General features: G+C 43.2%; 1 protein-coding gene across 7 annotated transcripts; it reads right to left on the bottom strand.

Annotated features, from left to right (window-relative positions):
- Positions 1-805: 805 nt before the first annotated feature.
- On the bottom strand, positions 806-11,970 carry LOC310679736 (complement factor H-like). 7 transcript variants are annotated; one of them, XM_083445372.1, is made up of 9 exons: positions 11,747-11,964; positions 11,080-11,179; positions 9,354-9,562; positions 7,700-7,891; positions 5,811-5,906; positions 5,178-5,348; positions 4,007-4,207; positions 2,697-2,876; positions 806-1,009 (listed from the first exon to the last, which is right to left on the bottom strand). In XM_083445372.1, the coding sequence occupies exons 2-9, from the start codon at positions 11,103-11,105 to the stop codon at positions 978-980; spliced, it is 1,107 nt and encodes a 368-aa protein (XP_083301498.1). In that variant the 5' UTR covers positions 11,106-11,179; positions 11,747-11,964; the 3' UTR covers positions 806-977. The 7 variants fall into 7 exon arrangements, with proteins under 7 accessions (XP_083301498.1, XP_083301500.1, XP_083301503.1 ...); XM_083445374.1 differs by having other exon boundaries at positions 9,354-9,518; positions 11,747-11,963; XM_083445377.1 differs by having other exon boundaries at positions 2,697-2,774; positions 4,007-4,180; positions 5,182-5,348; positions 11,080-11,970.
- Between the last annotated feature and the right edge of the window lie 25 nt (positions 11,971-11,995).

The following is an 11,995-nucleotide window of genomic DNA, read 5'->3' as shown; positions in this document are numbered from 1 at the left end:
TAGTTGCGAGCCAAGACCCCATGACACCACAGTTCCCTAAGGGATGAATAACCAGACATGACACAGCATATGGTTTTATGGATTCAAATAGGCCACAACTTTATTGGTTACAGATGTGAATTGTTTGGCATAGGCATTGGGTGAAGCCAAATTATCTCTCTCCAATCTATCTGCTGGGAGTAGATCTAAGGGTAAATCACCACTCAGAGGGCCCTATGAGCTACATCAAATAGAGTTACCCTCCAAGGGTCCCTGTTGGAGGAGTGCTATAGCCCTGTTGTTGTTTAGTCGTTTAGTCATGTCCAACTCTTCGTGACCCCATGGACCAGAACACGCCAGGCACTCCTGTCTTCCACTGCCTCCCGCAGTTTGGTCAGACTCATGTTTGTAGCTTCAAGAACACTGTCCAACTATCTCGTCCTCTGTCGTCCCCTTCTCCTTGTGCCCTCAATCTTTCCCAACATCAGGGTCTTTTCCAGGGAGTCTTCTCATGAGGTAGCCAAAGTATGGGAGCCTCAGCTTCACGATCTGTCCTTCCAGTGAGCACTCAGGGCTGATTTCCTTCAGAACTGATAGGTTTGATCTTCTTGCAGTCCATGGGACTCTCAAGAGTCTCCTCCAGCACCATAATACAAAAGCATCAATTCTTCGGCGATCAGCCTTCTTTATGGTCCAGCTCTCACTTCCATACATCACTACTGGGAAAGCTATAGCCCTAGCCCCTGTTAAATAAATGCTTCAGTTCACAACATTGTGGCATATGTATAATAAAGGGTGGAGTTATTACAGATATAAAGTCTTGCAATTTTTTATATTAAAAAAATAATTTATTTGTACTGTGACTTTCTACACAAGGCAGCTAACAGCATGAATACAAACAAGCAACATCCATAACAATAAAAAATTAAGAAAGAATTCAAATCATATAAAAATAAATAGCATATATACATTAATCTCCAGGCACTGGTGAGGTTGACCTACTGAAGTCTTCTCTCAAATCTGGATCCAGCTGTAATGTTATGGGGGGCGGGTTGAAGAAATACAACATAGGTTAGGTTCTTTATACAGTGGTACCTCAGGTTACAGACGCTTCAGGTTACAGATGCTTCAGGTTACAGACTCCTCTAACCCAGAAATAGTAACTTGGGTTAAGAACTTTGCTTCAGGGTGAGAACAGAAATCGTGCAGCGGCAGCAGCGGGAGGCCCCATTAGCTAAAGTGGTACCTCAGGTTAAGAACAGTTTCAGGTTAAGAACAGACCTCCAGACGAATTAAGTTCTTAACCTGAGGTACTACTGTCCTAGCGTGCAGCACTAAAACGTGTTGTGAAATGAGGCTTGCTGATGGGAACAAATTGAGAACATTCACTGTACAGTTAGCAGAGCACAGGAGCCAACTCCTAAGGGGCCAAGGTCCCTTTGCCCCCCCCCCCCCCAAAAAATAAAATATTTGAGGGGGCTGCCTCCCAAAAATGGATAGGCATTGCTATTCAAATGTTGTGGGGGCAGAACTTTCCTCCCCCGACCCATATTTTATACAAATTGACACCCTTTCAGCAGAGCAAGGATAGCTAAAATGATGCTCTTTGTGTGTTCCTGGAGCTCCTCCCAATATCCCTGATCTGCTCAGGGCTCATGAGAAATATAATCCAACATCAGCCGGGCATCATGTTCAGTATTTCTGAGTCTTGGTTTTGATTGCTCATTATCTCTTATGGTAGCAAGTCAACCCAAAGCCATTAGCCTAGTGTCCAAGCTGTGAATATCCCTCCTTGTCCCTCAGTTGAGATTCAGAAAGGCAACTGGTTTAGCAAACTATAATATTTCTACTAAGGGAGCACAGCAGTAGCAGCCACCTGTTGTTATTTAACTGTTATTGGAATTTTAATCCTTTTTTGAGGTAATAAATAAACCATCCGCCAATTCCCATCCAGATGGGGAAGAGAGAAGAAACAAATCCATTGCCTATACAGGTTGGAGGTCACAAATGATTAGCCACTGGGGTGGGCCAGAATCCTGCCAAATAGCATATAACATTTCTGAAGTTCCTCTCTCGCTGAATACTACTTGCTCATATCTATCCAAGTCAGTGGCAACCATCTTGCCTAGACCACAGGACTGAGCCTCTGGTCTCATAAATCTGAGCAGATTGCTATGGAACCATTTATGAAACCTAATCTAATTTCCTGTTTGAGCTGCAGTGCGCATACAGAAATGTGCCACTTTACATAAAGGATTTATAGGATCACACTGAAAGCTAAGGGCTCGTCCACATATCTGTTTGTCCCATGATATCTAGGTCCTATAGGTTTTTCTTTCGCCCCACCACTTTGCCCAGAAAGACCTGCTGTTTACTGCTGAATCGGAACAAACATCTGTCGAGTTTTCTGCAGATTGGTGTTTGTTCCGATTCAGCAGTAAACAATGGGTTTTCCCAGGGAAAGCAGTGGGACAAAAGAAAATTGTCTCCAACCCCTGCTTAGAAATCATGGGACAAACAGGAGCGTGGATGGGCCTTAAGTCAGCCCAGATGCATTGCAGTTCTATTCCATGTCCCCAAAAAACCTTATTAAAGGAATTTGTTGGCACAGAACTATCATGGCAGTAAGGGCATGGAGATAATGTGGTTTGTTTAAGGCAGAATCAGGCTGTATCCACAATCCGAGGTGTATCAATCAGTTATCAAGTAAAGCTTACACATGGAGGAACAACTTGGAGTAGGCGACCAGTCATTTTTTGTACACGTGGCCGTTGCTTGATTTTCAGGTTGATAGCCTGCATCACAACGAAACGAAACGTTATCACCCTCGATGAAGTTATTCTTAGAGCCGTAAATTACTTCACCATGTGGCAAGGGTTTAGGAGGGGTGCATTGTCCTAAAGGCAAAACGAATACATGTGCATGAATGTAAAGAGAGGAAATGTGTACAAAACCTTTATTAGAGAACAGTATGCAAAATACATTTGGTTCATACCTGGTTCAGCTATGGAATAGGCCACTGTATGAAATCATGGAAATCCACTGTCAAATATTGAATGACATCACACTGTGCAATACTGACCAAGAGTCTCTTGCTTAGTATAAGGCAACTTCCTAGTATAAGTTCCTAAGAAACTCACTTTTTAAAAAAATTAAAGAACAAAGATTCTCCAAATGCTACATTCTGCTACACCCAATACGATATTCAGTGCTTTTTAGGCATGCCTGCAGAATCATGGCGCGCGCACACAGGGATTGTCATAAAGAAGGTTTGGAATGAATGTTTGTAAATTCTAGCCCTATTCATGTGATAAGGAGTGGGTGGGGACTCGCACGCGCATCCCAAATCTCCCTCGTTGCGCAAGGGATTCGAAATGCCAAGAAAGGGGTCATAGAAGAAGAAGAGTTTGGATTTGATATCCCGCTTTATCACTACCCAAAGAAGTCTCAAAGTGGCTAACGTTCTCCTTTCCCTTCCTCCCCCACAACAAACACTCTGTGAGGTGAGTGGGGCTGAGAGACTTCAGAGAAGTGTGACTGGCCCAAGGTCACCCAGCAGCTGCATGTGGAGGAGTGGGGAAGCGAACTCGGTTCACCAGATTACGAGTCTATCGCTCTTAACCGCTACACCACACTGGCTCTCTCATATTTACAAGCAAGTTTGAAATGTCAGGTGGGAAAAACATAGAAGGAAGGTGCCAGAACCAGGGAGCTATGGCAGCCTTCAGTTGCATCCAGCTTCTGGGTTCCGGCAATATCTTGCCAATCTCTCATAAGATCTTGCCACATCCTGGAAGCTACAGCCATGCAACCCCACTAAGTGAGGCTTTGACAGAGGAACAGCAGAGCAGGAGTGGAACCTTTCTGTTTTGACTCAGGTGACGAAATAGAACGGGTCAGCCCTGCTTTTGACTTATATGCTACTTCCATCTTAGGTAGACTAACGCTTTGAAAGCACCTCAGCAGCCATCATTAATGTTGCTGGTGCCTTCTTAGCTCAAGGAGAATAAGAGAAACATACACTTACTGAAGCATTTCGGTTCTGGATCCCAGCCCAACTTGGTGCATCTAATTCTATACCAGTACTTTTTATTTTTTGGCAGAAAGCCGTGCTTGCATCTGAAACTAATTGTCTGTCCCTCCTTTTTTGGAAAATAGACGTCGCTGTAGTATGTGTTGGACCAAGATAGTGCTCCATTCTCTATATGGGGATAATCACATTGCTTTGCTTTGAAAGAGATAAAACAGAAACTGTTAAAACAGATAAACACCTTCAGTTATTTTGCTTGACGGTACTCGATTCTGTTTGTTTATGCAGGTTTTTCCAATGTTAGCCTAATAGCCCCATTGAGTCGACAGTCCTAAACTCTGTGAATTGTGAATATTTCCTATTATTTTTATGGAACCTGTAATGTGGCTCTGATATTGGTCCCAGTAATGTGGCTCTGATACTGGAATGGTTTTCCACGAGGATCAACATAATTGTGTAGTGATACTGTGGTACCTCGGTTTTTGAATGTCTCCGTTGCTGAACGTTTGGGTTTTTGAATGGCTTCCATTTTCGAATGCACCTCAGAAGTCAAATGGCTTCCACTGCATGTATCCACAATTTGTTGGATTGGGAATGTAAGGCCTTGAGCCAAGCCAATACCATTGCTCTCTCTTCATGGTTCTTTGTTTGAACAATTCAGTATAGACAACTTGTTTAGTGTGCCAGTGGATTTAAGAACTGGAGGTGGGGTTTATGGTTCAGAGAGGAGCTGGTACTTAAAACCATACAAGCGGCAAATTCAGAATGATGGCCCTGGCATATGATATAAACACACTGTTAAATTGTGGGTGAACATATCAGACGACACAGCGATTCTTCGAACAGCTCTTGTTTATTCACAGGTCAGAACTGAACTGAAGGGTTCAGGCAGCCTGCTTATATAGAGCTCCACTAGAACTCAACAGTAACCATTTTCTGTAACTATCCAATCACTGAACGTCACTTTCGATCCCTTATTTGCATAGTGGACCTGAACTATCTACAGTATCCCCCTGCTGGCCCAGGATGAGAGCTTCAGTACGTAACACACAGCTTGGGGGAAAGTAGATGAAAAACCATCAAAAATACAAAACAGATTCCATTATCAGTCATTGAGATTAACACTGCATGGGGGGGGGGGAAATACTACAACATGAAAATTACTTACGTACACACTTTGGAGATGGTAACCAGCCATACTTTGTACATTTAAAAGAGCTCTTGCGGCTTTCCAGCTGATATCCCTGATTACATTTAGCAGAGATCACTTCCTCAAATTTGTACTGACTCTTTACAGGAAAGAAGTTGCCGCCACCTATTTCTGGGGCAGTGCACATCACTTGTGGTGAAACAGAAAAAAGGAATTTTAGGAAGTACGGTTAATGTCTTCCTCAATACCGCTCAGTAGTTGCAACATATAACCACCACCACATGGCTTTTAAAATTAAATGATCATTCTAGAATGCAAACTAGCCACCCCAGCAATCAACAGTGGCTGCCATCCTGCAAGCACTTAGCCTCAGCTCAAAATGCATTGCAATGGAGATCAGTGATATGATCTTCCAGTGTTTTTTTTAATTGAAAATCTATTGCACAAGAAGGGGACTGCAAATTTGACTGGAGCAGCGGCAATATGGGAGGGTTGTTTAATCCCTTCTTCCCTGTTTTAGGACACCCCTCTCAGCTGAGTTTTGCCCCATGAACTTAAGACTGAGAAAAATGAGAAACTGAGGGACTGGCAGATCGTTCCATCCCTATTCCAGCCTAATGGGTAACAGGGGGCATTGCATCATTCTGGTACCTGGTGTGGAGAGATCTGATGCTAGCAGCAGCAGATTCTTGGAAGTGGTGGCACCGGCAGGGATGTCACCAGTGATGGAAGTCTCTTGGTCAGACACTGGAATGACCCAATGGAATAACATATGTTATAACGGTAGAATAGGTAAGTTATCTTATGAATGCCCTTTCTAGCATCTAACATCTCTGTGTGATGCTGGAGGCATGTGCCACACCTCTGTTGCCCATAAATCTCTAACACCTGTGGTCTCCGATCTCAAGGCATATATGATCGTTGTCAAAAGTTACTTCATGGTAAGAGGCACAGTCCCTACCAGCCAGTTCAAACTAAGCGCACATTACACTTTGGTTTGCAGTGGCGCGTAAAAACAGACGTGGAAAGGTTTTTGAAATGACATGTTCTGGCTTGCAATCGAATCATCAATGTAAGTGCATTATAAAAAAATATTCTCATACGTTCTTCTGTTTACTAGCTTCCTGTTTCATTGAGTAAGATAGCACAGGGCTCTGTGAGGGAAAGGGAGGTGAATTTTGATCAAGGCAAAAGTCTGATTTAAATGCTACCAGAGTAGCAATCGTCCTTTGGTTGCTTCCACCTGACAAGGTCAATATAAAACCTCTGCACATATGTCTCAGGTAGCTTGTAAACCCTCCTAGTGTCCCTGTTTTCTAAGGACAGTCCTGGATTTACAGAAGCTGTCCTGGTTTCTGTTTTAATCCCGGAATGTCCTGCTTTTCCTTAGGACATCCCTATTTTCATCAGATAAATGTTGGACAGTATGGAGTTACATGACCCCCCAGGCCAAGAAGATAAGTAACTATACAGTACAACCTTTAGAAGACATCTGAAGGCAGCCCTGTATCATTTTATTATGCTTTTATGTATGTTGAAAGCTGCCCAGAGTGGCTGGGGTATTCTTGTTGTTGTTGTTGTTACCACTACTACTATTACTACTACTCTTACTCTTACTATTATTGAATTAAGCATCCCTATTTTCATTGGAGAAATGTTGGAAGGTATGAGCTTGTTTGTTTCCATATCAAGCTCATAGTCATGTCCACTACTACGAAGGGGTGGGGAGCTAGCAGCTCACAGGCTAAATCTGACCCGCAAAGCCTTTCCAAATACCTCACCAGACTCCCATCCTCTTCTTACCCTGTTCCTCCTTCCCAGAGGTAAAACAATAAAAACATAGACACTGCAACTAAATACAGTGGTACCTCAGGTTACAGACGCTTCAGGTTACAGATGTTTCAGGTTACAGACTCTGCTAACCCAGAAATAGTACCTCGGGTTAAGAACTTGCTTCAGGATGAGAACCGAAATCGTGCTCCGGTGGCACGGCGGCAGCAGGAGGTCCCATTAGCTAAAGTGGTGCTTCAGGTTAAGAATAGACCTCCAGAACGAATTAAGTTCTTAACTCTGAGGTACCACTGTAGCTTGCATTTCCTGACTTTGGTGACAACAAAACTAGGCAGATGAATTTAACCTCACTTAGAAAGGTTTGTTTTCACTTCCATAGGCATCCAGCAGTGGTTTGTGTAAGCAATCCAATAGGATTTTTTAAAGGTCATTTTACACAACAACAACAGCTGGATCCAATTATCATTATGATGATGATGATTTCAGCTCATTGGTAGGAGATTAAGGGATTTAGAGGCTATCCAAGCAAATGGGAGAAGGTACTGGGAGATGCTTTTAAACTGGAAGGTGATGTGCTCATGGGTTTTCTGCATAAAGCAAAGACCCATTTTGCACTGAACCCAGGCAAAAGCAGAGCCAAAATTTGATGGTGTCAGCAGGTCAGGTCAAACACAGCAGAAACACCCCCCCCCCATGCCCTTCAGATAAACCACCCAAGTGATGTGAAATAGCATTATCAATGCAGTTACCGACAGGGTTACAGGATGGCAGATCCAAGTTCCCATCAACGCATGTTCTCACAGAAGGAGAGATTATTATGTATCCTTTCATGCATATGAATTCCAATGTATGTGCATTTCTAATCAATTCTGAATGTTTTTGCCCACCGTACAAAAGCAGGTTTCTGGCTTCCAGCTGTTGTTTTGTGATAGGGCAGGGTGCTGAAAGAAAAGGAAGAAAGAGACGGGGTCATCTTTGGAATTGGCTTCTCCTATTCAGCCTTCCAGGTCTGACTTTAGATTAATTGCATCCCTAGGAGTAGCTTATAAATCTATGGCCTACAAATGACATCCAGCTTTTGCTCAATTCTGAATGAAAATAAACCCACATATTAACTTGGGTTCAAATGATATTTTTTATATTATATCCCTTTTCAGATTACAGTGTACCTCGGGTTAAGTACTTAATTCGTTCCGGAGGTCCGTTCTTAACCTGAAACTATCCTTAACTTGAAGCACCACTTTAGCTAATGGGGCCTCCCACTGCTGCCGTTGTGCGATTTCTGTTCTCATCCTGAGGTAAAGTTCTTAACCCGAGGTTAGTGGAGTCTGTAACCCGAAGCATATGTAACCTGAAGCGTATGTAACGCGAGGTACCACTGTATATCCTTCTAAGTGTTTTTGGATTCCAGCTCCCTTTGGCCTCATTGGTCCATTAGTCCTAGCCCTCAACATCTAGGCCAGGCTTCCTCAACCTCGGCCCTCCAGATGTTTTGAGACTACAGTTCCCATCATCCCTGACCACTGGTCCTGCTAGCTAGGGATCATGGGAGTTGTAGGCCAAAAACATCTGGAGGGCCGAGGATGAGGAAGCCTGATTTAGGCATTCAGGACAACCTTTTCAATCCCTGTGCACATTTAGCATTAGCACTCCATGCAATTGGTACTTCTATAAAACCAGGAGTCCTGATCACCTAGAGCAGGTGTGGCTAACCTGTGGCCTTCCAGATGTTGCTGAACATCAGACACAGCTGACAGGGCCAAATGTCAGGGAATTTAGGCGTTGTCCAACAGCATCTGGAGGGCTACAGGTTCCCCATCCCTGATGTAGAGTGCCTACATATGTTCAGATGGAAGCTAAGTCAAACTGCTACATTAGCAGCACTGAAATGACCTCCCTGGGTTCAAGCCTGGGCAGTGTGTATGGAGGTCCTGGGCTACCCAAATGACAAGACCAGCCTCTTGGCTTCACTGATGTGGTCCAAAGGAAAGCAGAGCAATATGTGCGGCACCAGTAGGATCAGAGATTTCCTTCTCCTAGATAAGCTACCTTCCCAGGTTGACAAGCCCCATCTACAGCACATGCAGAAACCACCTTCTTGACCGTTGGACCCACTATTGGCCTTGTATGCTTAATCCACCAGAGCCTGTCTTCACATGTAGCTCACTGCGGGTTTGAGACCCATTGGCTACCTTCACCTGGTTTAGCTAGCCAGTTAAAGCCATTTCCTGTAATTGTGGCTACCCCATTGCTATGGGGTGGGTTGTGCTATATCCAATCCAATTCCGGCAATATAATTTTATTTTGAGATAAGTGCATATGATCCACAAATGCTGGAGTTATCCAGTTTCACAGTGTGCCCTATCCATGTTACTTAAAAGTTGACAGAAATAGTCCACTCACCAAAACACTTTGGACGAGGGCTCCATCCGTCTTCCTTACATGTTATCCAGCCAGACCCTTCCAAGTCATACCCAGGGAAGCACTTGTACTGTAACCGGTCACGTTCCAGATATTGAGCTCTTTTATTCTCTATGATTTCTCCAAAATCAATGTCAGGTGTGCACACTGAAATGGCATTTAGCATCATCATAGTCACTAAAGAAAAAATCCTTTTCAAAGTAGAATGATAATTGATCAAAGCTGTAAGTTCCTGAATACAAATCAAAGGTCACTTCCACACCAGCTCTTTTCTCTAGGCATTAGCATCCTTGGCTCACTCACTTTTTAAGGAGCATCCGGATGACATCATTGTCATCCCATTGGATTCCAGTGTTTTTAACAGCAATGGGAACAATACATCACAACGCCAACCATCACAACAACAAAAGTCAGAATATACAGCAATAGCAACACATTGATGTATAGCCAGTACAGCACCACTAAAAGTTGAAGTTTACTAAAGGAGCATCTCCAACCCCATCGTTGAGCCCAGACACTGAGGTCCAACTTCTAGGGCCTTCTGGTGGTTCCCTCACTACTATAAGTGAAGTTACAGGGAACCAGGCAGAGGGCCTTCTCAGTAGTGGCACCCACCCTGTGGAACACCCTCCCATCAGATGTCAAGGAAATAAACAACTATCTGACTTTTAGAAGACATCTGAAGGCAACCCTGTATCAGAAAGCTTTGATGCTTTATTGTGTTTTTAAATTTTTGTTGGGAGCTGCCCATAGTGGCTGGGGCAACCCAGTCAGATGGGCGGCATATAAATAATAAAATTATTATTAATATTACTATCAGCAGTGGCATACAAAATGCCCTATATATCAAAGCATTTTGTTGATATAAACACAAGATTTCGCAGATAAGAGCAGAATCATTCAATAGTGATAATAATAATAAAATCTGTTCAATAAATGTAATATAATCACTACCCCTAAATTTCTAACCCAGGGCAATCATAATCATAATTATATTTCTTACCTGCCTTTATGACCGGATCCCAGGACTGGCTGCAGCAATTTAAAATACGTTAAAATCTATTTTTTAAAAAATTAAAGACCAGGATGAATGCCCTCCAGCTGTTGCTGGAATCCTGTGATTTCTTTATGTTGACCTACCTGGTTGGGGTTGATAGGTGTGGGAGTCCCACAACATAGAAGAGTTTGGATTTGATATCCCGCTTTATCACTCCCCTGAAGGAGTCTCAAAGCGGCTAACATTCTCCTTTCCCTTCCTCCCCCACAACAAACACTCTGTGAGGTGAGTGGGGCTGAGAGACTTCAAAGAAGTGTGACTGGCCCAAGGTCACCCAGCAGCTGCATGTGGAGGAGCAGAGACACGAACCCGGTTCCCCAGATTACGAGTCTATTGCTCTAAACCACTACACCACACTGGCTCTCAACACATTGAGAAGGCAACACATTGTATACCCTGTCCTTGCCTATCAATTGGCCCTGCAAACACAAATTCATGCAAACCAGCTTAGCACCACACCATATTATTCTTGGAACTATTGATGGAATTATTTGCAGAATGCCACAGCTTTAACGGACCAAAACGCAGACCTGAATTTAGCTCCTAGCCTTAGTTCTAGAGGTCTTCTGAAATAAATAATTTCTTTTTAAAAAGAGAGTGCACCTGCTCTTTCACTGCATGAAATGTTTGTCTTTCAACTTAATATCTTACCATGTTGGAATGTGCAGCATGTCCATAGAAGAAATGAAATAATACAGAACAGCCGGTTCTTCATTATGCTTCAGCAGAATAGAGGATTCCCCTTTTGTGACTGCATTTTGCAAGGACTGACATTGTGAATATACTTCTTCTCCTTTTCTTGCACCAGTACAGTTCTTTCTTTCTACCCTATGCCTAGGCTTCTTTTTTTACCGTGTCTTTTGAAGTACCCTTGTTTGGCATAGCATCGAGGGAACGAAAGCGTTACCAGCATTCAGCACTGAAACGGTTTGCAAACCCGCAGAGATGTTTTGTACTGCCATCCTAGTATTAAGGACTAAAACAAAGTCCGGCCTTCAAATAGAACCTCTGTGGCCCTGTTCACATACATCACAGCAAAGCAAAGCAAAGGGGGTCCCTCCTGTCTGAGATAAAAGAATTGGTGCAGAATGAGCAGAGCAGATCTTAATACAACATTACACAAACAACGGGTTGGAAGAGACAAGGATGCCCTGTCAGCATCAGTAAATTGTTTTCAACGCCAGGGTAATGCTTGTGCTCAGGTGTGCGATCTCCTTATTTTCTCCACAGTAAAAGCAGCTCCTCTGGAAAAAGCGTATGAAAAAAGAAAGCAAAGTAATGGTGACTTCGGAACCAGAGTAACTCAAAACCAACCCACCAATGAAGAATTTCCCTGATGAGGTTGAAACCTTCAGTGAAATGTCTAAGAAAGTGGTAGCAAAGAGTAATGGGATTCTGAAAGAAGACTGAGCACTCTCTGGTCACCTCATTATGATGTCAGGAGGTCAGAACATTTGGATGACATACACACTGTCCATCCTCTGGGTCCTTTGTGTCATCACAGAGAATTGCTTGGGGACAAAACTGACTGGATAAGCCATTTTCTGACTCTATTTTCAGACTTTTT

This window comes from Podarcis tiliguerta, assembly GCF_965153285.1.
Source record: "Podarcis tiliguerta genome assembly, chromosome: 6".
NCBI lineage: Eukaryota > Metazoa > Chordata > Lepidosauria > Squamata > Lacertidae > Podarcis > Podarcis tiliguerta.
Note: the sequence above shows the minus strand (reverse complement) of the source record. Positions and strands in the feature narration are given on the sequence as shown.

Coding starts and splice junctions, on each gene's coding strand:
- LOC310679736 (XM_083445372.1), bottom strand. CDS start 11,105: ATGGACATGCTGCACATTCCAACATG. Junction 7,892..9,353: donor CCCTCGTCCAAAGTGTTTTG/GTGAGTGGACTA, acceptor CTTTTCTTTCAG/CACCCTGCCCTATCACAAAA. Junction 2,877..4,006: donor TCCAGAACCGAAATGCTTCA/GTAAGTGTATGT, acceptor TTTTGCCTTTAG/GACAATGCACCCCTCCTAAA.